This window comes from Myxine glutinosa, chromosome 5 (assembly GCF_964187855.1).
Source record: "Myxine glutinosa chromosome 5, kmMyxGlut1.1, whole genome shotgun sequence".
NCBI lineage: Eukaryota > Metazoa > Chordata > Myxini > Myxiniformes > Myxinidae > Myxine > Myxine glutinosa.
The window spans coordinates 196,463,575-196,490,048 of record NC_136265.1 but is presented as its reverse complement, the minus strand read 5'-3'; the positions used below and the strand labels follow the sequence as shown (position 1 = coordinate 196,490,048).

The 26,474-nt window shown below is 42.3% G+C and overlaps 2 protein-coding genes across 2 annotated transcripts in view; one reads left to right on the top strand and one right to left on the bottom strand.

Annotated features, from left to right (window-relative positions):
* Nucleotides 1–26,474, top strand: part of CDIN1 (CDAN1 interacting nuclease 1) — a 126,961-nt gene that overhangs the window by 47,942 nt on the left and 52,545 nt on the right. Inside the window, exons 5-6 of the mRNA XM_078779326.1 lie at nt 3,472–3,537; nt 9,651–9,756. Coding sequence (XP_078635452.1) covers nt 3,472–3,537; nt 9,651–9,756 — 172 coding nt within the window. The remainder of the gene's footprint in view (nt 1–3,471; nt 3,538–9,650; nt 9,757–26,474) is intronic.
* LOC144891985 (uncharacterized) lies at nt 12,902–18,978 on the bottom strand. Its single transcript, XM_078777112.1, has 8 exons — nt 18,892–18,978; nt 18,141–18,193; nt 18,042–18,085; nt 17,821–17,953; nt 17,291–17,644; nt 17,064–17,193; nt 14,032–14,214; nt 12,902–13,893 (listed from the first exon to the last, which is right to left on the bottom strand). Exons 1-8 carry the CDS (start codon nt 18,976–18,978, stop codon nt 13,045–13,047), a joined length of 1,833 nt encoding a protein of 610 aa, XP_078633238.1. The 3' UTR covers nt 12,902–13,044.

The following is a 26,474-nucleotide window of genomic DNA, read 5'->3' as shown; positions in this document are numbered from 1 at the left end:
AATCCCATTGAGAATCTGTGGAAAGACTTAAAGATTGCTTTTCACCGACGCTCCCCATCCAGCTTTACAGAGCTTGAACAAATCTGCAAGGAAGAATGGGAGAAACTCCCGAAATCCAGATGTTCAAATCCAGATGAGAAGACTCGAAGCTGTAATCACTGCCAAAGGCGTTCCTACGAAGTATTGACTCAGGGGGCTGAATACTTTTGTAAACTAGATATTTCTGTATTTCATTTTCAATAAACTTGTAAAAAAACAATTCAAGCATTCTTGCCCTCGCCTGAGGAGAGGGTGTTGCATTTGAGTCCGTTTGTTTGTTACTTGGCAAAAAAAGAAAAAAAATTGACAAGTATGTTTATCACTCTGGTTTGTGGGTGTGTTTGTCTGTCCCCTCACTTATACTTGCCTACAGGTCACAATTTTAAACCGATCTTCACGAAACTTCACCAAATCGTAGAGTTCGTGGTCCGACAAAATCTTATATATTTTTGAGGTCAAAAGGTCAACATAGGCCAAAGGTCAACCACTTTTTTTGAATTTCTAAAATCCTCAATTTTCATCTGATTGACTTGAAATCTGAATAGGATTTGCATATCAGCTTACTGAAACCAACCACCAACTAACTATTTTTGAGGTCAACATAGGCCAAATTTCTAAAATTGTCAATTTTCATCCGATTAACTTAAAATTTGAAGACGAATTGCATATCTCGTCACTGAATTCAACCCACAACTATTTTTGAGGTCAACATAGGCCAAAAGGTAAACATAGGCCAGCTTTCTAAAATCCTCAATTTTCATCTGATTGACTTGAAATCTGAATAGGATTTGCATATCAGCTTACTGAAACCAACCACCATCTATTTTTGAGGTCAACATAGGGCATAGGCCAAATTTTTAAAATTGTCAATTTTCATCCGATTAACTTAAAATTTGAAGACGATTTGCATATCTGGTCATTGAATTCAACCCCCAACTGTTTTTGAGGTCAACATAGGCTGAAAGGTCAACATAGGCCTATGGTCAGCCACTTATCTCAAATTTCTAAAATCCTCAATTTTCATCCGATGACTTGAAATTTGAATAGGATTAACATATCAGCGAACTGGATTCAACCACCAACTATTTTTGAGATCAACATCGTTCACAAGGTCAACATAGGCCAAAGGTCAACCACTTTTTCAAATCACTAAAATCCTCAATTTTCATCCCATTGACTTCAAATCTGAATAGGATTTCCATATCAGCTTACTGAAACCAACGACCAACTATTTTTGAGGTCAACATAGGCCAAAAGGCCAACATAGGCCAGATTTCTAAAATCCTCAATTTTCATCTGATTGACTTGAAATCTGAATATAATTTGCATATCAGCTTACTGAAACCAACCACCAACTATTTTTGAGGTCAACACAGGTCGAATTTCTAAAATCCTCAATTTTTATCCGATTAACTTAATTTGAAGACAATTTGCATATCAGGTCACATAATTCATCCAACAATTATTTGTGAGGTCAAAAGGATGCTCTGCCGAGTGCCATTCTACTTTGTTCTCTTTTGCCAAGTGTAGCTCGGAGTGATTTTTCATCTGTTTGTTTTTCTGTCTGTTTGTTTGTCTGTCTGTTTGTTTGTTTGTCTGTCTGTCTGTTTGTCTGTCTGTTTGTTTGTCTGTCTGTTTGTTTGTTTGTCTGTCTGTTTGTTTGTCTGTTTGTCTGTTTGTTTGTCTTTCTGTCTGTTTGTCTGTCTGTTTGTTTGTCTGTCTGTTTGTCCACACAGAATGAATATGATTTTCTCTGCAGCCATTGGTCCGATTGACAGGAATTTTTTTTTACCATAGGTGCAACTCCACCTTTAGAATTTTTTGGTCATTTATGACGTCACAGGTCACATTGTATGGGCGCCATCTTGGAAAAAACGAAAAACTTTGCAAATCTATATCGCCGAAAGCATTGCATAGAAAAAATTGGGACATGGCTCATTCTAAATAACTCTCCATGGGGAATAAAACATGTTAATGATGATGTCATAGGTGCCTCCATTTTAACGTCACAATAAGACAAGTACAAACTTTCTCCTATCAAGATGAAATTTCTTGAGCATCATCAAGGGATAAATTGGTGGAGAAAAAAAAAATGAAATAATGATGACGTCATTGGTCAGGTGGTTCGGCCGCCATCTTGGAAAAAAAAAATTGCACCTCTATATCTCCGAAAGCACTGCATAGAAAAAATTAAGACATGGCTAATTGTAAAGAACTCTCCATGTAGAATAACATATGTTAATGATGTCATTGGTGCCGCCATTATGACGTCATAATTCGACAAGTACAAAACTTCATCCGATCAATATGAAATTTATTGAGCAGGAATCTAGGGATAAATTTGTGGAGAAAAAAAAATGATGACGTCATCAGTCACGTGGTTCGGCCCCCATATTTCTTTTAACACAAAAGCCTTTAAAACCACTGAAAACACATCCTGGCGAGGGTCTGCAATCTCTGCTCATTATAGTTTTCTTTGTCATTATGTGATATTTTGTGTAGCTCGGTGACAAATATATTTTAAATTCAGGGTGTAACACAACAAAATGTGAAAAAGTCAAGGGGTGTGATTACTTTCTGAGGGCAGTGTATATGCTCTACCGAGTGCCATTCTAGTTTGTATTTGAAACACGAGTGTGCGTGTATATACAGGTATATATGTATATATATATATATGTATGTATGTATGTATATATATATATATATCTATATATATATATATATATATATATATATATATATATATATGTGTGTATATATGTGTGTGTTTGTATGATGTTTAGCATAATATGCTTCTTTGTGGTTGTCTCAAAAAATTATTTTGTGGTGCATTTCAAATTGAAGGAATTCTGATCGCTCTCCTTTACTTGTATATCATAAATCATGATTGTTTATAATTGCAAACTTAATGCAGGCCTCGCCTCAGAATATGTCGAGAGAAATTTGTTGTCTGATGAAAATCACTTTGTCAAACAACACCACTGATTCGAGAGTGCAAACTGAGCCACATGTCTCGGATAACACCATCCTTCCTTTAGAGGCTGTTATGAAGCTTGCTCTGACTGAAATTTAAGCAGCCATATAACCAGCCTATAAGAAGAGAAAACATTGGATGGCGGCCAATAGAGATAGATAATAGCTTCTCGTTGGAAACAGAGTATGCTGAGATAAGGCAGGAGTAAATTGCTGACATATTGCTCGTCAGGCTCCATTCAAAAAGCATTGGCCCTGCCATTTGCAGTAAAAATCGTGGCCATAAACTGTAATAAACACGTTATGGAGACAAAGCCATTTCTACATTGCCATGCAGGATGTCGGGCCTTGGTACTGCCCCTTCGATGCTGTCTTCTGATCGATGGACAATTTTGAAAATATTATCAGAAGTGACACCATGCTTCACGCACCTTTGCTTACTTTTACTCCAACCCATAGATGAAGAAGAACTACGCAAAAAGGGCTACGACAAGACACCTGACGTGCTCCTTGAAATACCAATTGGTCAGTATATACTGTAGCGGCCGGTTTGCTATTTACAGTGCATGTTCGATTGGACCTTTTTTGGCTACCGATGGTCGTGTAAGCAGAAAACACGGCATGAGATGGTCCGGCAAGCGTGGCACGCACTGGCTTTGCCATGTGGATATAATCAAAGGGCATTGTCCACCCTGGACTTCTCAGATTATCCGCGTGATAATTTGAAATTGCCGTACATGGCCTTCAAACCAAACATAAGGTGCTGAGGTAAAAGGCTTTGGACTGTTTCCAGGAGTGCCATATGTCTGCCTTTAGCTTGTCACAACCTTTGAACTCCTTTGTCAGTTTGAAATGTAGCAATTGGGAGTAATTGTGTTGGCGGTTCTCAAAAGGGGTCCCAGAGGCAAATCCAAAGTTTTGGGGGTGAATTCTGAACTTATCAGCCGTGACTCTCAGATGCAAAATGAGGGATTACTTCTTTTTTTCCCCTTTGGGACATTTTATTATCTCTAAATTTGCACCGACAATTTGGATATCGGTTTATTGCATTCGTAGCATTCATTAAATTTTGCAATGAAATATGACAATGTATTCCTAACTTTCTGTGGTGTTCATAAGGGTGTTTTTTATATGGCAGTAGATGCAAAAGTTGTAGGGGTAGCAGTTTGGAAAAGGGGGTGGGGGTAAATATGTCAGTAATCTGGGTCCAGTTTCACTTAGGGGTTATTACGGTTGCAACCCGAGCCAATATTTTTAGTCCTTCTGTTGGAAAACATTCCAGTGGTCCTGTTAAGTGTTGGTTGTGGCATCAGCACAATTTTGCCTCCTCTTCCCTTTACGATGTTCCTTTATGGGTTTGTGCTCCGAGGGCCATTCGTTTTGCTTATTGTTTTGCTGATAATTGATCGCAGATTGGTGAGATCGCACTTACACTCGTCCATTTATAACCGGCGGCTTTCAAAGGAAGGTGATGCATTGAGAAAGGCAGTGTCACGCGTGTTCATGCACACATGTACATACATACATTTGTAAGAATGTAAGGCTTAAAAACGGATTTTGAGCCTTTACTCCTTTGCCATGTCGGCAGAGCCATCAAACACGAAAAACAGACCATCTCGTAAAATGGTGCACCCGAGCATCTTTGGTCCCTTAACCGATCTCATGTTCACATTTTGATTTCTGCATTCGGTAGTCGATTAATCTTCCGAAATATCCCAGGCATGGCATGATGTTGATGGAGGTGACCTAGGAATTGCAAGGAACTCTCACTGATGTTAGTCCTGTATTGTGGATGCATAGATCAGGTTTTGCAGCATTGTGGAGAAGGAGGGGCATTGGGGGTGTCCTAAAAACATGTCACTTCCACATTAGGCCTTTCCCTTGACCGTGAGGTGAACCTCTTCATCTGTTTGTCCTTTTCTCTACAGTTTTCTGCCAGTGAGATGCATTTCCCAAGCAGCGGAGAATTTCCTGATGCCATTTTGCTTGGGAAAAGAAAAAAAAAATTCATCGGGAATTTTTTTTTGGCCGCACTAGCAAATTTGTTAGTATAGAAAATAAAGGTGTTATGCCATCTCACTTTATGCATCGCACATTATAGCAGAATTAATTGCTCGCACGCTTTCTATTTGGTGAAGCGGGGTTTTGTGCTGCCGTAAAGAGAGGAAGAAGAACCATTTTCATAATTTCAGTTTGGATCTTTAAAAAATTGTGTATATGTATATATGCATGTATGTATACACTATACATATATATATTTATTTATATATATATATATATATATATATATATATATATATATATATATATATATATATATATATATATATATATATATATATATACACATATACACACACATCATTGAGCATTTAATTCCACTTTTTACATTCCTGTCCATCAACATCATCTCTTGTGTCCATCTTACCTTCCTCATCACAGTTGTTGCGGGCTTTCGCCACTGTAAATACAAGATGCCGTGAATGATAAACACAAACTCAGGCAAAATCAATCCCCCTGCCAGCCACTCTTTCCATGTTCCATTGTGTCGTCACATTGCAAAAAGACATTCTTCTCCCATAGGGTGTGTAGGCTAATGGTCTTGTACACCTCAGGTTGAGATTCACTCCAACGAGCCCTCCCTCCTCACCCCTCCTCCCACCCTACTGGCGCTGGGTAGCTAGTGTAAATATATATATATATATATATTTTTTTCTTTCTTTCTTTGCACTACCTTCTTTCAAACACGTGTACGCGAGCGCCCAAACGAGAGTGCATGTATGTGAATAAATACAAGCCAATGAATGCGAGGACAGGTATGTGAAGAATATCCGCAAATGCACAAGCATAGGGATGCGTAAGCAAACGTACGCTTGCCAACCTAGCCTTTAAACGGTGTCGTATGTTATTGAAAGGAAGGCCTTTCTACAACTCTTTGGCGAGTACAATCGAAGCAAATTGAGTTTAGTGAAGAGTATCATGTTAGCATGATTTACTTACAAATCCTGTGATCCTTGTGAAGGAATGATACAATGGCAAAGGTCGAACTCCCATGGTCAAAGGTTGTGTTTGTAGTCTCGTGTCTCTCCCAGACACGAGATGTTCACTACTTGCATATTTAGTTTTCGTGGCAGCTTTCGTTGTCTCAAGGTGGTGTTGTGAGGAGTGGGAGAGCGCCAAACTGATGTGCCCGTTCAAACTTCCAAACCATGCGGCAAACACTTTGACGTGATAATGCTTCGACAAAGTGCCAGTTACGTCAATAAGTCTACTCCATCACAAGGTCGTGATGGAGATCGTCTTTGGTTCAATCATAGCATATTTGTGTTGCACTCGCATTTCAAAAAGCTCTTTATGTATGAAACTTTTGTTACGTAGTCTCTCAAAATGGCGGTCAGCTTCCCATGCCTCTGTCGCATTAAAAAATATATAACTCTAATTTGGCCACCTGCCAATAACATCCTTTGTGGTTAGATGTAAACCACCACCTGGGATTTTAGCACTGTTTTTGATCGAATGCTTTTCAATGCTGACCTATCACGTCTGAGTAAGGCAAATTCAACGATGTACATGCAGTGCCTATAGGAAGTCGACACCCCCTTTCAAAATTTTCACCTTTTGTTGTCTTATAGCCTGGTATTAAATTGCATTAAATCAGACTCTTTCCACCTTTATTTATACATCGTAACCTACAACTTCCAAGTGAAAAACAACTTTTAAAAAATTTCAGAAAATTAATTTAACATACAAAACGAGAATATCTTGGTTGGATAAGTGTCCACCTCCCTTATAATAGCAATTTTTAATTAGCTCAGGTGTAACCAATCGCCTTCAAAATTACACACCAAGTTAATTGGCCTCTACCTGTGTTAAAATGTTATGATTCTGATTATTTCAGAATAAAATCAGCTGTTCCTGTAGGCTTCCTCTGCTGGGTAGTGCATTTCACAGCAAAGACTCAACCACGAGCACCAAGGAGCTTTCAAAAGACCTCCTGGATAAAGTTGTGGAACGGCACAGATCAGTGTATGGGTATAAAAATATTTCAAAGGCTTTGAATATCCCTGGGAGCACAGGCTCGATAATCATACCACCAAAACCCTGTCTAGATCAGGCCGTCCCTCCAAAATGGATGACAAAGAAAGGAGGAGACTGATCAGAGAGGCCACCAAGAGGCCAATGGGAACTTTGAAACACCTACAGACCTTTATAGTAAAGACTGGTCACTGTGTTTATGTGACAACAATATCCCAAGCGCTCCACAAGTCTGGCCTGTCGGGTAGGGTGGCAAAAAGGAAGACATTACTTTTAAAAAAAACACCTTTAGTCCGGTTTGAGATATGCACAAAACCACAGCGGAGATTCTGAAGCCATGTGGCAAAAAGTTTTGTGGTCTGATGAAACGAAGATGGAATTGTTTTGGCCTAAATGCAAAATGTTACATTTGGTGCAAAGCCAACAGAGCACATCACCCAAAGAACACCATCCCTACTGTGAAGCATGGTGGTGGCAGCATCATGTTATGGGGATGTTTCTCATCAGCAGGGACTGGGCACTTGTCAGGATAGAATGGAAAATGGACGGAGCAAACTAAAGAAAAATCCTAGAGGAAAACCTGCTTCAGAGTGCAAAAGAACTCAGACTGCGGTGAAGATTTACGTTCCAACCGGAGAATGACCCCAAGCATACAACCAAAGCAACACTGGAATGACTTCAGAACAAGAACATGAAAGTCCTTGAGTGGCCCAGCCAAATCCCAGACTTGAATCCCATTGAGAATCTGTGGAAAGATCTGAAGATTGCTGTTCACCGACACTCCCCATCCAGCATTACAGAGCTTGAACAAATCTGCAAGGAAGAATGGGAGAAGCTCCCCAAATCCAGATGTGCAAAGTTGGTAGAGACCTATCCCAACAGACTCACAGCTGTAATTGCTGTCAAAGGTGCTTCCACCAAGTATTAACTCAGGGGGGTGGACACGTATCCAACCAAGATATTCTAGTTTTGTATTTTTAATTAATTTTCTGAAATTTGTAGAATTTGTTTTTCACTTGGAATTTGTGAATTACGATGTGCAGATAAAGGTAAAAAAAAGTGTGTTTAATGCATTTTATTTCCAGGTTATAAGGTAACAAAAGGTGAAAAATTTGAAAGGGGGTGTAAACTTTCTATAGGCGATGTATTCTCCATTTTTACTTAATCTTAATCATCCGTTGTAAAGAGCGATTGGAGATAAACCAATCGGTTGAGGGAAATTGAGTTGATAATCTGGTAGATTGAATTGATTTGGTGTTGATGGGGCACATGGTGGGTCAAGTTGCTTCATCCTTTGCCCGAGTCCCTTGCATATCCTTGTATCTTATTTATGCCATGAGATGTTAAACATCTCTGTGTTGTCATTCTTTGCAAGTATCCAACCACCTCCACCCAGCACGCCCAACTTCAAAAAATTGTCCCATCAAACAAGAAGAATTCCCATCCATGAACTATTACATAATATAGACACCGAATATTAAATATAAAGGATAACCTGACTACGTAAAAGCAAAAAAGCAGAAAGTTTTGTTCAAGTTGAAATTTTAAGAGTGAAGAGATCCTTTAAAACCCGAGACTGAACAATCTTGCCGTAAAGTAGATCTCCGCGGCTCACTCCACCGGGGTCGTTAAGTTTTATTTGTTTTAGTGCGTGCTTTGTACAAACGTATTTATCCTTGGCCTTGTGTCCATATAGCTCGTGGCCTTCAAAATAAAAACATGGTTTGCCATAATTTATACCTGTTTTGTGAAAATGCACCAGGAAAGAAAACTAGAGCTTCCAGGGAAGCAGAACTCAACTGAACTGACTGGACAACTTTAAAGTAGGTCAGTTGTCTGTACTAGATTTGACTTAAATGAAAAGCCAACAACCTTGTGTAATAATTTTAAGGTCCTTGTATCCTTATACTTGTCATATGCCGGCCTATGGCGGCCATTTTGTGACAGATCGGATTGACATGCGATAGCAACCGACCTTGTGTGGTAAGAGTCTCACACACCAATATTGATCAAAATCCATAGATATTTGTGGACGTTAAAGTCTTAACGTCGTTTCGGAGCTGAAAACAATATGGTGGCCTATGGCGGCCATTTTGTGACGGATCGGGTTGGAATGCAATAGCAACCTACCTTGTGTGGTAAGGGTTAAACATTCTAAGTTTGATCAAAATCTGTTAATATTTGTGGACGCTAGAGTGCTAACGTCGTTTTCATGACCAAAAACAAAATGGTCGCCTAAGTCCGCCATTTTTTAACGAAATGGGCTGAAATGTAATACCAACCTGATCCTTGGGGTAAGGATGCTGCATGTCAAGTTTGATCAGAATCGGTTGATATTTGTGGACGCTGGAGTGTTAACGTCGAAAAGTTAACGGACGACAGACGACGGACGCCGGAGGGTTCAGTACGTGATGAACTCAACTGGACGGTAGTCCAGTTGAGTTAAAAACGAAATTGAGGATTTATTATTGATTGTGTTCTTGAGTGATATCGAGCGATATGTCCGAGGGCCCATGTTTGGAACATAAAAAAGACGAGGTGTGATGTAATGAGTTCAAACTTTTAATAGTTGATAGATAAAAGTCGTCTTTCGTCCTTTGCAGCTGTTGATGATCAAGTCATTCACTGGATTGAGAGCAAGGCTTCCTTCGGCGATGAGACGAGTCACAAGACCTACCTACAGGACCAATTCTGGAGCTACTGGAACAGGTATTTGGTTACAAAAAGGGGGCTCTTTTTTATATTATTTATAAAATTATTTATAATTAAATTATATAATTTAATTATATAATTTATTTTAAAAAATTTTTTTATTTACAATCACCGATTATTTTATGGACTTTTTTATAATTCAAATTTGCTAATCAGGGAAGTAAATATTATTCCTTCTGAAAATCCTCTTAATATAGGGACGTCAACAAAGAGCGAGCCACGTGCCATCCTGAAGGGGGCACTACACTCATGGCGTATCTATTGAGAAAGAAATAAAAAAACAAGTTTGAAAGTGATGATCTCCACAATCGACATGCTTCTCATTGGTCAACGTTGTGATTGCTCTGATATTTTGTAGCCTTAAAGACCGAGTTTTTCAAATAAATAAATTATTTTATCAACTTCTACCATTCACTTTGTCGAGAGGGCACTCACTGCACGTGTGCTGCAAGAGGGGTCAATAATATTTGAATTCCCTTACAAGGAACCTCAATGCAGGAGGACATTATGCCGATCGAGCCTGTGCAATGGTTGCCAACCTATGGTTATTTTTGTTTTGTGTGTCAAGCTAAGAAGCAGCGCGTACCATTTTTAGTCTTTGGTTTGACTCAGCCGGGGGTTTAAACCACCAGACTCAGAGCAGGTGCTCAAACCATAACTCGCACTCCCAGACTCAGAGCAGGTGCTGACTGTCGTGTGTATGGGTTGTGTAACCTGAGGCTCACCTGCCCCTTTTTCCATTAGCTTCCTCTTTTCCTAACAGCCCGTCCCTATGCTATCAATTTAATTTGTTCTACTTTAATAACAAAAATGATGACTATACAAGCAAGCACATCAATAAAGTACTATACAAACAATAGATTTTATTACGAGGGTATGAGGCACAATGGAGCCTTGAGAAGACAGCAGAGAATGCGTAATCGTAACCTGTACCAACTGTCTGGAAATGATAAAGGAAGGGAAGGGAAAGATGGGGTTGCAAAATAATAAATCGACCCTAAGCCGGGGAAAAATAAAATAATGTGAGGTATTGGATGAAATTGCTCGTCTTGTTGGCCCGGTGGGGTGGTGCTACAGGTGCAGTTACCTGGCCCGGCATGGGGTGCGAGGAATGTAGCCTGCTCACGTTCTGTGGTAAAATCGGCTCCCACTACATTGTACTTTATTCTCTAAACTGCACTACTCTACAGTTTGTCCAGCAACAGCTCTCGCTGATGACTCTGCTTCTCCTATGTGATGTAATTTAATGTTTGCCTCTGTGTTGTCATTGTCATCTGATTGTTCTCACCACCACTACACTTCTTTCTGAACTAATGTACCACCTCAGCTTGTTCTGTTCTCAACTGCAGCTTCAAGATTCCTTTCTTCCTGTGCCTCGGCTTCAAGCTTCCTGTTTTCATCCTTAGTGAGTGCATGTATGGGGGGATGGGGAGTTGTAATCATAAGTAAGGTGGATTGGTGGTCTACTTTAGCAGTGTTCCCCCAGTGGCTTTAACCCTAGATAGGTGTGCCTCTGTATATACCCATTCTTCTGCATGAGTGGGTATACCCAGGGGTACACGGGTGGGTAAACCTGTAACTATAACATTTTTATCTCTGATTCAACCATAAGTTGATTTTGGACCTTTTGTGTGGATTATGTCAGCTATCCACGTCATTTCCTGGGTATTTTTGCCTGCACCACCTGTGGTATGGTTTGGCATGCCTAACTGGTTGTAGACACCTTGAATGTGCATTACAGGGAGTCCCCGACTTATGAAACAACCCCCATATGAGATATTTTTAATGTCCGAGATATGAACGTTCTCTTGTAAAACTTACCAGCCGATCATGGCACAGCAACTTGGGACTCGTTGGTTTGGCGGAGCGTGAATCTTTCTTCCACGTGGTATAAAGAGTCGGAACATCGTGCAATCCATATTATTCTGTGTACTTTACTGTTCTCACCTATTTTCCTTGTGCACATATTTGTGTTCATAGTGTCCCGTATTTTACAGTTTTGTTGACAACGGACACTAATCATGGCTAATAAATGTTGCAGTGATATTTTTGCAACACATAAATGCAGAACCTTGACATTGGAGATGAAACTGGACGTTATATAAAATGATCTGATAAAGGTGAAACTCCCTCCGAAATCAGTCGTCCGTTCGACCTTAATTTGACGATCAGACCAGAAAATTGTTCGACGATCAGACCAATTATATCAAGGATTCACGGTATGTAAAATTTAAAGTGACAATCCTAAAAATAATTTGGCGTTGCCTGTTACTGTACTTTCTTTTACAACAAGTTTTATTAAATATTTTTATTACGGTTCGGGGCGATTGAAGGGGTATTATTTACTATAATTTATTGCAAATGTACAATATTTAAGCTTAATTATGTGTTAAAGTACTGAATATGTATTTCTTGGCTTTCTTGGCTTAAATAAAAATTAAATTATTCTTGAAAATTATTATTAAATTATTTAAAATATATATATTTTTAATTTATTATTTAAATTTTTTTATTAAAATTATTATTACAAAGTTATTAAAATAGGCTTTCTTGGTTTGGGCCATACTCTTGATTTCTACTCCTTATAAAGGAGGTTTGTCTGTGTGTAACAGGTTTCCTGTAGCTCATTCACATATAAATTAATTAACAGCAATGATTGAACAGGTTAACTTTTACTACATGCGAACCATTACCGATGTATTTTTTTATTACAATAATGGTTGTAGGATTTTATTGGGGGACTTCTTAGCATCGCAATTTCACGTGGAACTCAGAAAGCTATGTAGTCTAGTAGGAAGACTAGGTCCCCCTGCACCCCCCGGAGATATACTTCTAATCAGTGTTTCTAGATTGGAAAAAATGTGTAGAAAATGACTAGCTATGGCCCCAAGCTGAAAAAATGTCCCACATACCATTTTTATGCAAATTACTGCTGCCATTATCAAAAAAACGATTTTTGACATATCTCAGCCAATATTGCAGATAATTGAAAAATGAAGGTGTCTAGACCCATGTTTTGAAGGGCATAGATCATGATAGAACTATTCATAACATGATTACATGTGTCTATGGTATACTAGTATGCTAATTAGTGCTTTATTTACAAAATAATCACAGTTTTACGAAATAATAGACTCATATTAAGGTCCGTCTACACAGACGTTAACACAAAGTTTTATTTTTCTAAATATTACAACTGTCAAAATAGTCCTAGCACTCAATGTGACCACTCTTCTCTTGCTTGTTTTAGATAAACATCATTAGCATTAGTGATTCTACACTGAGTCAGTCATCATCATTTTCATCGAAATCGTCAGAGTCAAACTCTTCTTCTCCTTCCTCTTCCTCCTCCTCTTCGTGCTCTCCTGTGTTCAGAAGATCCACCAGTGAGGTTGGTAGGATGGGACCACTGGACCACATTGGTTTCAACAGTCCTTCATCAGTCCTTATCCATCCTTGCTCCTCATAAGGTTTTGGCTTTTCGATGATAGGTTGATCGGCTCTTTTGTACAATGCTACGCGGTGGTTCACACGCTGGATGTGCGGCTTCAGGGCAGACTGGCATGGAGGAAGGCGAGCCAGATCAACCTTGGACTTGGATGTGAGGGTCTTGTCCTCTCCCACCATTTTTCGTAGCAGCTTGGCACGGACAATGTCCACTGATGACTCGCGACTCTGGCCGTACATCACACAGGTGAATTTTTCTAACTGCCTCTCCACCTCAGGGTTGGCATCCCAGTTGTCACCCAGTTCACCGAATGCCCTGTGAAACCTGGGATTCTTCTCCAGCTTTTTCAAGGGCCCGACTTTTCCCTTCCCTTTGAAGGCACTGGTGCAGTCTTCTCCGCTGAACACATAGTACCCCAGGAGAGTGGCACAGTAGTCCTCTCCCAGGGATTCTGCCAGCTCAGAGACGTTGACAAGTTGGCGATGCTTCCCTGACCCTGTATCCAGGTACACCGTCAGCTTGATGTTGTGGGCATGGTGGAGCAGGATCAGGAGGATGTCTGTGTCCGGTGTTCTGACTACAGCGTTCTTGTATCCGATGGTAGCAGCATGATGGAGGTACAGAACCACCCTGGTATCAGTCTCTTCCTGGTTGCTGTAGATCGTGGGGAGTTCACGTACCTCGACCTGAAACACAAAAAGGCACCGCATTTCAATCACCAGTCACTGCCAGTTTCAGATCTAGACAAACATCACAGGTAATCACCTTTTTTTCAGGAAAAATTACAAATTGAATCGCCATTCACGAAGGGCTTTCAATTTTACCTTGCCATTCGTTGAGGCAAGTTGGTGGGCCTTCCCCTCCACGATCAGCACAGCCATCTCTGTTCTCTCCAGCCTGGTAGCTGCCTCTTGTCCACTCCACACTTTCAGAAGAAGCTGGCACATCTGCTTTTTGTTGTCGTCATTTGCAAGGAACATTTTGAAGTCCCTGGCCTGTAGAATACCCTGGCGAAGTTGGAGGGCAACATTTTGGTTCTTGTTTGTGCTTCCGAGTGTGAATGCTCGTGCGAGAGCATTGGAAACTGTTATGTTTGAGCTGTGCACAAGCCAGAAAGAAATGACATCACATTTGTCATGATCAACCTTCGTGAAGTGGATATGCTCCTTGATTGGGTCATTCTGTAGGCGTTTCAGTAGTTTCTCTGACCGATAATTTGAGTTCTCATATCCATTCAGTTTCAGTTCCTCGACATAGAGCAAGCGCAAGGAAGAAAGCTGTAGAACTTTATTCTGCTGGATGACCTGGGTTTGAATGTGTTCCAGTACTGAGTTGAATGCCTTTTCATGGGCGGCTGACATGCAAGCCTGCTCCTTTGGTGCTTCGGCTCTGTGAATCGCACGCTCATAGTTGTAGAATGCTGTGCGGAAAGCTTTAAAACATGACGGATGGTGTTTGGCCTCACATGCAAAGAGGTCTTTGTTTTTCACCTTTCGATGGAGTCGATAGAGACCCATTTTCTCAGCCCGTGTTTCGATTTGCTCCCATGCATTTTCTTTGTTTTTAAAGGATGGGAAGGTTGTAGGCCTCTCAGTATTGCGATGAGCATCTTTGGTCTCAACTTTCTCACAAAATATACACTCTGGCGGGAAGATGGGTTCAGCAGAACCTCCTGGTTTACGAGGAGAGTGATGCCATGATGAGGTTGATGGCCCTGGTTCTGTATCATCTCCCAGACGATGAAAGTGGCGGACAAAGTGCTTATAACACTTGCTGTGATATCCTACTCTTTCTAGGTCATCAGGAAGAGTTGCCGGGATCTGATCACATACTGATTGCATACGACATGGGGAGTCATGCGGTTGGTTGAGACGTCTATCCCGGATCTTTTGAAGCAGTTGCAGTTTTTCTGAAGCAGATCCTTTAATTTTACGGAGGGGCGTGAAATCCCCATGATCAGACATGGATGGTACATGAAGGATGCATGTAGGAGGAGAGCTTTGGGCTGCAGGTTCTACACTCCGTTTTCTTTTGGGCATGCTTGCTGTCGATGTCTACCATCACTGTTAAATGACAAATAAGAAATCACGAATGATGTTAAAAGTGCCTGTGAAAGGAGGCTCTGAGTTTTCAGTGAGGTAACAGAGGTTCTGAGTCATGTTCTACACTAGGGTACTTTTTAGCTGACTAAACCATGTTTAGTGGCATCAAAAGTGCTAATAGCTAAAACATCTAAATTCTTCCACACTAACGTTAGCTATCTAGGCCAATGAAACATTGTGCTAAGTTACTGTAGCTAGCTCAGCTGTCGTGCCTCTTTCTGGTTCAATTCATATACAGAAGTCAACAGCTATGTCTCATGTTTGGCATTAACAAAAGTTTAAGTTACACCGACATTAGGAACATACTGTACATAGATGAGGCTAGCTTTAACGTTAGCTAACATGGTGCTAGCTGGCTCAGCTGTTATTCTGCCTGTTTATGATTTCATGCAGAAACTGAAGTCAAGAGTGTGAGTAACATTATAGTTAGCATCTTACCTGGCTAGATTGGAGGATGAATACCAAGAACAACACACAGATGGAATGGAAGACTGAACTTTCAACTGAGGTATTCAATAACATCAACGTTACCAATTGATACGAGCGCGCGACATTACCAATTGATACGAGCGCGCGAGCGCGCATGTTACATGGATGGAAATGTAAAATGGCAGCTATAGCAGCACTAATTTGGATCTCTAGTCTGTCATTTCTGCACTGTGATTGGATAACATAAAAAAATATGTTTGGGAGTTAACAGCAGGAGTTGGTAGATTTTACGTGGGCTGGGTGAGAAACCTTTAAATAAGCAAGTGAAAATCTCTCGCAATACAAAGTCAATGGTGGGAAGAAAAGTTGAGTGGTACCAATGTTACTGCCAATGTCCCGCCCCTATGCAAGACTCAGGAGCATCTTGTTGACATTTAACCTTGAAAATACCTGGGTTTAGACCCCTTATGTACCATGTTAAGTTATCTGCAGTATTAACGTATCCTTATCATTTGTAAAACTGATTATTTTGTAATTACAGCATTAATATGCATACTAGTATACCATAGACACATGTAATCATGTTATGAATAGTTCTATCATGATCTATGCCCTTCAAAACATGGGTCTAGACACCTTCATTTTTCAATTATCTGCAATATTGGCTGAGATATGTCAAAAATCGTTTTTTTGATAATGGCAGCAGTAATTTGCATAAAAATGGTATGTGGGACATTTTTTCAGCTTGGGGCCATAGCTAGTCATTTTCTACACATTTTTTCCAATCTAGAAACACTGATTAGAAGTATATCTCCGGGGGGTGCAGGGGGACCTAGTCTTCCTACTAGACTAATGGTACCGCTGCTGTGTGTTAGTCAGTGAGTGAGTCCACACTGGTTCTCAGATGTACTGTAATCTATATATACCGGCAAGGATCTGCATTACAAGATGCCCTCTCTTGTTGCATTTTTGTCAATCTTTTGGTGAAATCATTCAGCAGCAGAAAAAAAAACATTCATTATTTTTTCCCCTTTTTCAAAAAACTTTTCAACAAACAATTTTCAACAAAGCAGAAAAAAAAATTCAGCAGCAGAAAAAAGGGTAACACAAAAGCAATTTTGTTTCCTGAAAACATTGAAAATCATTAACCATGGTCTAATTTGAAGGGACTTTCTTTTTTTTTCTTTTTTTTTGCCAATCACAAGGTCCGAAAAAAGCCCTAAAATGACGATTTTTTCCAGTGGTCACACACAGAATGATTCGATTGATGGTTTATCAGGGATTTTTATTCATTGATAAATCAATTATATTATTCCAGAAGAAACACGACATGGCACAGATATGGCATGGACACTGCACGACACAGCACGGCCAAGACACAGCACAGACATGGCACGGACACGGCACGGACACCGCCCAGGCACATTTGGGCGTGATGGGCCTGGAGATTTGGGCCTGGGCGCACATTTGGGCCCAGGCACACTGACCAATGGTCCCACCGTCACAGGCTGACCCGGTATTCTGGATGTTACAGGATCGTACCTTTTCATACTTTTTCGGGGATGCCTGTTGTGTCTGTGGTTGTGCTGTGTTGTGTCCCACAGTCATGTCCGTGTCGTGCCGTGTCGTGCTGTCGATGTCACACCCCAGTTGAGGGGGGAGGGGACGTGTGAGTTGGTGGTGAGGTGAGATCAATCGTCGGCAGGCGAACACGTTTGATTCACTGCTCAAATCAAACGTGTACATATGCTGGTAGCTGGGTAGCGATGGTCTTGCAGTTTCAAGCGACGGCAGTTTCTTCCGCCTAATTAAGGGGATGGCATCCTCTCTCAATCGTGGAGAATAACCACAATATCTGTAGACACACTCAGTTATTTCGGCCAAACCTCGTCCAATTTCTGGCAAACTTTAGGGTCTTTGAGCCATTGGTGTGGCATGAAACCAACCAGAAAATCGAAAATTATATGGCCGCTTGAGTTAAATGATACCCCGTAGACAGTATGGAAATAGCGGTCAACCTCCGAGTGTGACGTCATACGGCTAAACAAGGAGAAGAAGAAGATTTAGACTTTTAATCGCTACATTAGCGACTTCATAAATCGCAAATCAGAAAAAGACATCATATCTATTTTGTTGGGTATCAAGGGAGAGATTAGTGTCGAGGTGGTCTGAGCGTTTGGGTTCCCCTCTAATAGAAAACAGACTTGAGATATTACTGCATAAAGAAAAATACATTGAAGTAAAGTACGCAATTTTGAAGTTATCAGTGATTTAACTAGAACGGCACTCTGTAGAGCATGTACCTCCACCGAGCTGAACAGTTTTCGTTTTGTATCCACCGATAGGCCTGATCTGCATCCGGACCTGAACCAAAATCGAATCGGCTTGTTCTTGTCACCGACCCAACCAGGCCACTAAGTGTTGTCATAACCCTTCCATAACCTTTTGAGATATCCTGCTCACAGACAGATAAACAGGGGTGAAAACATATATTAGTTTTTGGCCCTATCTCTCAACGGTAAGAAGAATCACTTAAAAAGATGAGAAATTCTCGTATCCGGATCTGAATCTTCACCAAAATGGCATCAATTCTTCCTTGTCACAGACCCAACTTGTCCACCAAGTTTTGTCTGAATCCGTACAAACTAACTTTTTGAGATTTCTTGCTACATATCATTTTAGCCCTATTAATCAATGGTGAAGAATCAGTTAAAAATTTGTAGTATCCGGATCAGAATCTTCACCAAAATCTAATCAATTCTTCCTTGTCACACACCCAACCTGTCCACCAAGTTTCGTTCGAATCCATCCATAATGTTTTGATATATCCTACTCACATTTTGCCATTTTGGCAAAAAGGGAGTAGGATATAATAAAGGGAGAAGGATAACTACTATATAAGAGAGATGTCTGTCTGTGTGTCACCATTTTTCTCAGAGATGGCTGAACGGATCTTCTTCAAACTTTCAGGGGTTCATCAGCGAGTGCCTGGGAGTGTTTTAGGCCAAAAAAAAGAAAAGGAAAAAAATTATGAAAAGAAAAAATCGTTTTTTGGAGTAAAAAAAAAAATCGCTTGATCGTGCCGAAGCCTTTTAAAATTAATGACAGTTACATACAAGTACACATTCACATAAATAAATACCAAACAATCACCAGACATTTGAATACAGATAAATGAAAGAATTCCGGAAGTGTCCGAAGTTGGTAGTACGGCTTCTTCTTCTTCTTCCTGACCGGCATCACAGTTAACTCAGAAACATGATGACCGCCACAAAGGTGCCACATTCACCCACCAGCATATATATATATGAACCTCCTTCCTCTCCTGCCTCCCCCCTCCCCTCACCCCCTTCCACCCCTCACCCCCTTCCACCCCTCCTCACACCCCCTGAAGGTTCCCCCCTCTTCCCCCCTCCTCCACTCCCACCTTTCTCCCCCTTCCCCCCTCTCCTCCCCTTCCTCCGCCTCCCTGCTCCTCCCCTTTCCCCCCTCCCCCTCCCCCCTCCCTCACCCAGCAACGCTGGGTACTTCTGCTAGTAATTGATATATCGTACTCCCTTTATTATGTCTTATGTGTCCGTTTGTTGTTTTTGTCATTAATGTTAGCTCTTAAACGAGCCTCGATCTTGTATCCAAAAACAAAACAAAAAAAAACAGACTTACAAACAGGGGTGAATATATAACCTCTGTCTACCTTCGGTGATTGGGGTAATTAGGACTTGAGCCATCGTGACTCTTGGATTCAAACTCAAGGTCTCGAAGTCGGTTTTACATAACTCTTTAGATGTCACAAGTGTGGTATTTATCAATCTGATTTTTATATCTCCTAAGAAGTGATAATCACATATTTAATAATTTGTATGGCAGGTACAATGCAGGTAATGCAGGTAATGCTTTGCTAATTATATCATGGAGATAGATGTGTATGTAATTGATGAGGGAAGAATATATAATAGAGAGAAAGACTTTCCATCAGGGCTCACTGGTTTCACCGACTGCAAAGGCTGCTGCCTCCAGAGGCCCAGTGTAAATTGGGCTCCAAGAACAAGAATAACAGGCAGAGCAAATCCCTGATTGCATGAAAGGAGAAAAGGGTCGGGAGCAGGTTTTTGGAGTGGAGTGCTCGAGCTCGTTTCACAATCGGCCGGTTTCCTGGACCACGCGTGGCTTTGCGAGCCAAATCACGTGCACGTGTCCCGCCACGCCGCGACGTGACCACGACGTGCACACCCGCAACGTCTGCGAAACGGTGTGTAAGGCAAATCCCGCACTCGCGTCCCTGCGACGGGTGAGCGCAAGGCCGACCCTCCTTTGATTCCCGCTGCCGTCACCGTTCCATTATCGGGCCGACGCGGCAGGGCTACCGTGACCTCTTGCTGCCACCCCCTGATCCCCACCTCCACTATTCCCTCTCGGTGACTTCTTCAGCTCTCGATACACACGGTCTTTCATAGATTTTGGCCTCCATTCAAACTGCCCCTACAGGAGTATGGCGTGGTGCATAAACTTTTCTTTCATGTGCTGATGAATTTCACTTTGCCCAAGAAAGGCCTTTTAAAGGGGACTGAAAGAAAATTTACGTCCGTGTTTAATCCCTTAAGCGGGTATTGTTCACTCCGGCGTGGTCTCCCCACAAAGCCTTATCACCTCTCCATGCTTGAAAAGGATGGCCTTTTGCCACTGATCCAAGGCCTCCGCATGACCCGTTGTAGGGGTTACGGAATCTCACAACAGCACATGCTCTTTACATGCTTTTCCTCCGCATGGCAGTTTGAGCATGTTATTTCAGAGGCCCTTTGGTCAAGTATGTAATCCTGAGAAAGAGTCGGATCTTGATCCGAATGTATTTTTCTCCCTTTTGGGGTTTTGTTTGCTTTTGCTTGGTGATTATTTATTTATTTAGTTGTTCGCTAGGTACCTTTGTCGTGATGTTAATGTTTGCACTGTGTGTTGCTGTGGTGTTTTCCTTTGTTCGGCCCCGGTCAGCCCGGTGATGTATGGAGCCGAGCCCTCACGTAGCTCCCGGGTAAGCATGTGCGGTGTGTCATTAGCAAACGCATCCATCACGCCGAGCCTCGGAGCCGCCTTGAAAACATGCAAAACGCGGGTCGGTCGGACGGGCCCCGTGGTCGGACCCTCCTGTCCCGCCTGTCGAGACCTGCGATGGATGTGAACCCTGTTTTATTTTTCACTCGAGCTTCACCCTTTTTTGTTTGCTTCGCTCGTCGGTGATTCCGATAGTGTGTCAAACATTGAAATGGATTGCAGCGCTCTTGAGCAAACGTTACTCTGAGCCAGCCACGCAAAGCAACGTGCAAAGAAAGCAGGGGGGAAGGTTGGGAGGGGCGGGGGCAGAGAGGAGGGGCGGAGTGAAATATACTGCGACTAGATTTGGGGTCTAGTGCTGAAAAGTTCATGGTAATTTGAGGAGATTGATTGGTGAAGGCCAGATAATGATAACGGACGTAAAGCTCATTTCAAAAAATGAGCAATCTCTTGGCAGACCTGTCTGGCTTACGACTTCTTATTGTGAATACATTTTGAAGTTTGATTATCACTTCTATTCGTGAAATTGAGCTTGCTGTTTTTTTGTGTATTTTTTTTTTTTTTTTTTGTATACTGGTTCGAGGTTCGTGAAAGCTAACATTTATCACAGAAAAAAGCAAACAGACACATAAAACATATAAGGGGAGCGGTAGACAAGATGGGGCGAGATGGGGAAGCACACAAACACAACATTTGAGAGCAGGGACATCGAGAGATCTGTGGGAGTGAGAGGGCTTGAGGGGAGGTGAGAGAGGTATAAAATATATAAGGGGAGCGGTAGACAAGATGGGGCGAGATGGGGAAACACACAAACACAACATTTGAGAGCAGGGACGTCGAGAGATCTGTGGGAGGGAGAGGGCTTGAGGGGAGGTGGGAGAGGTATAAAACATATAAGGGGAGCGGTAGACAAGATGGGGCGAGATGGGGAAGCACACAAACACAACATTTGAGAGCAGGGACATCGAGAGATCTGTGGGAGGGAGAGGGCTTGGGGGGAGGAGTCGTCGGAAGGGGGGGGGGGGGAATTTATTGTTGCAGATTGATATACAATTCCATTGCAAAGAACTTACAAGCAGGAAGACACCATTAGGGCCGTCACTGTCTGTGCTATTGTTGTCCGTGCTGTATTCCTTTTAAATGCTGACTTTTAAAAAATGTAAGTTTTTTATTTGTTTATTCCCCCCCCAGACCCCCCATTTAAAAATTTTAAATGCTAAAATAAATTAATGCAAAGTAGCATTTATAAAAGTCTTTAGTATAACTCAGATGGGGTTTAGAACCCACTGGCCTGAGACTCAGAGCAGACCTCCTATCCGTTATGGCACCGATATTGTTAACAGATCAACGGTAAATGTCCATTTAGTCGATCAGTGTCACCAAACATCAGGTAATCGGCGTCGTCATCATCATCATCATCATGTGCCATGCCGTACACAGAGCGTCGGTGTTGCAGAAGCAGTTGCGAGTGTACAATCCCGGATGGGTTTCTACTCCGACCGAGGAAGTCAGGGCCGGGATCTGGAAAAAAAATTCATGGTGCCGGCGAAAGCTCAACCGACTCTTCATGAAGGACACCGCGGGATCTTTAACGTCCACCGACTATTGCTGGCAGACGGGACACCCGGCTTAACATCCATCCCTGAATCTCTCTGCGTGTGAAACGGTTAATAGCTGGGCCGAGATAGCTTCGAGGTGAGTTTACGGTACCTGAAAACCACGGTCTCGTACTCACCTTACATTACATCCACCAGGTATTGGGACACGGCAGCACGCACCCAAATATACCTGAGACTCCGGAAGCGAAAGAAACACGCCGTTCAGAACGTTTAGTCTATCGGACTGTGCCCGGCCGCCATTCAAGTCAACGCTGACCTTTTCCCCCTTTTTTCCTGCGACCATTCATCACGTTCGGCCCGAAAAGGATGAGACGCAGCGCTTCCGAGGAATCCGCCGTGACCGCAGCGCGCCGCTCGCACCCTCCTCCCAACGGCATTAGAATGTGTTCGATAAACATTTACTTTCCAACGGAATGCCTTGTATTGTCCGAAAGCGAAGGCCTCAAAATTATTTTTATTATTTTTTTCCTTTTCGTTAAAGGCGAAAGTACGTTGCTCCATGTTGATGCACGACGCACAGTTTATTTGCATCTTCAAAATGGACCGCGCTCTTGGAGAGAGAACCTTGTTGAGCTGCTCGTGGATGGTCCATGCATCATTCCGTGACATGTTCATATACTGACTCGCCGTAATTATATGGAGAAGAAGTTTTGGCCTCGAGAATGATATTGGGGTGAAATCTTGTCGTTTTGCGCTTAATCTCGCAGTCGCCAGACGCCCCTTTCTCGTTGCAGACAATGAAAAATGTCCTTTGGAACACTTCTGCTGCGTTATTGGACGTGCCGGTTATTTATTTTGTTTTCCTTTTTATTGGAGGATCATGCCTGCTTGGGGGATATGGAATTGTTTTTATGAATCGCAATTTTTCACCGAGAACTGCTTATTATTTACTTTGTTTTTATTTTTTATACCGTTGCTTTTTCTCATTTTGAACACAGTTGTCAGTTGGAGAGAGGGAGGGATGGGGAGAGGAACGAAGAGAGAAACAGAGAGAGACAGACAGAGAGAGACAGAGAGAGACAGAGAGACCAGACACACAGAGAGAGACAGACAGAGAGAGACAGAGAGACACAGACGCACACACAGACAGAGAGACACAGAGACCAGACACACACAGACAGAGAGACAGAGAGACCAGACACACACACACACACACACACACACACACACACACACACACACACACACACACAGAGACAGAGAGACACACACACACACACACACAGACAGAGAGAGACCAGACACACACACAGAGACAGACAGACACACAGAGAGAGAGAGACACACACACACGCAGAGACAGAGACACAGACACAGACACACACAGACTAATTTGTCAGTGGATTTGTATGCAATGCTAGAGAGGGTGTGTGTGTGTGTGTGTGTGTGTGTGTGTGTGTGTGTGTGTGTGTGTGTGTGTGTGTGTGTGTGTGTGTGTGTGTGTGTGTGTGTGTGTGTGTGTGTGTGTGTGTGTGTGTGTATTTTTATTTTTGCCCTCAGACATGGCTTGCTTCATTATGTTGGTATTGCCAAGCATTCTTTTTAAGGAAGTTGCACATGAATGTGTTGATGTGACTGCGGTATTGAATAATACAATGCTTCCAAACCTGTGGTGCATGGACCTTAAGTCCTTGAGGCCATCGGCGGGGAACTGCAGGGGTTGGGAGGAGGAAAGGGATGAACATTGACATCACATGCACCCTCAAATACTGCGACTTACAGCATGACAGAAGGAACCATTTGAATTGCCATGGTTCATCCTACATCTCTTTTTATTTTGTCGCTATTACAGTCGAACACGGTGTGCTCAAAATGCTTACAGCTTCTGAAGGCTTCCACACAACCAAAAAGTATGGTAACCCTTGGTGTAGTTAATGTATTTTTCAAACTCACAACTCAAGTCTGAAAATGACTAACTGCTGAACACACAGATTTGCCCACCCCTTCCTCTGTATGATGTGCTCCATATCATTTTCCCACAGTTTCCAAGCACATGGAAGAGCCGTTGCACCCACATACGCCTATACACACCTCTCACACATCTGACGTCTCATCACATAACGTCACACGTCGGACACACACACATCGCACATCAGACCACAGGCATCACACAACACATAACACGTCTTACATATCACATCATACATCTGACATGTCACATCACACATCTGACAGACATATCACATCACACATCTGACACAACACATCACATCTGCACATCACATCACACATCTGACACATCACACATCTGACACATCACACATCTGACATGTCACATTACTCATCTGACGAATCACGCCACGCATCTGACACGTCACATCACACATTGCAGGAAAAAAAAATTCTGGAAGGCTCACTTGCCTGCGCCTGGATGGGTTTGAGGGTAGAGCAGTAGCGGCTGAAATCCGAATCCTATCCAGGTTCCTCCTGATGACTCCATCTTTGCTCTTTACTTTTTCTGGTTCCTTCTGATGACTCCAATGCAGTATTTGATTTTCCGTTTCATATCATGTCATGCATCTGACACATCACATCACATATCTGACATATCACATTACATATCTGACATGTCATGTCACACATCTGACAGATATATCACATCACACATCTGACAGATATATCACATCACACATCTGACAGATATATCGCATCACACTTCTGACAGATATATCACATCACATATCTGACATATCACATCACACATATGACATATCACATCACACATATGACATATCACATCACACATATGCCATATCACATCACACATCTGACATCGTATCACACATCTGACAGACATATCGCATCACACATCTGACAGGCATCGCATCACACATCTGACAGGCATATCACATCACATCTGACACGTCACATCACACACCTGGCACGTCACATCTCACATCTGACGTGTCACATCACACATCTGACACGTCATGTCACACATCTGACGCGTCATGTCACACATCTGATGCGTCACGTCACATCTGATGGGCCACGTCACGCATCTGACGCGTCACGTCACACATCTGATGTGTCACGTCACGCATCTGACATGTCATGGCACACATCTGACACATCACATCACACATCTGACATGTCACATCACACATCTGACACATCACGCCACACATCTGACACGTCGCATCACACATTGCAGAAAAAAAAAATTCTGGAAGACTCACTTGCCTGCGCTTGGATGGGTTTGAGGGTAGAGGCATGGCGGCTGAAACCCGAATCCTATCCAGGTTCCTCCTGATGACTCCATCTTTGCTCTTTACTTTTTCTGGTTCCTTCTGATGACTCCAATGCAGTATTTGATTTTCCATTTCATATCATGTCACACATCTGACAGACATATCACATCAAACATCTGACAGATATATCGCATCACACATCTGACACGTCACGTCACACATCTGACACGTCACGTCACACATCTGACGCGTCACGTCACGCATCTGACGCATCACGTCAGGCATCTGACGCGTCACGTCACGCATCTGACGCGTCACGTCATGCATCTGGCGCGTCAGGTCACGCATCTGACGCGTCACGTCAAGTATCTGGCGCGTCACGTCACGCATCTGACGCGTCACGTCACGCATCTGACGCGTCACGTCACGCATCTGACGCGTCACGTCACGCATCTGACGCGTCACGTCACACATCTGATGCGTCACGTCACGCATCTGATGTCACGTCACGCATCTGACGTATCATGTCACGCATCTGACATGTCACGGCACACATCACACATTTGACACGTCACATCACACATTTGACACGTCACATCACACATCTGACATGTCACATCACACATCACACATTTGAAATATCGTATATCTGACAAGCCTGCATACCACGATAGTTGCCAACCTGGACTTGTTTGTTTGTGCTCCATTCTTTAAATGCTGAGTATCAAGGAACAAAGGAGCACCAACCATTCTTGATGTCTGGTATGACTTGCCTGGGGTTCGAACCACCGAGTTCCCAGATTCTAAGGGAGGCTTTAACTGCAATGACAGAGTCTGGTGTCTCGGTGACATCCTTTAAACATTTTTAGGAAATGTTGCA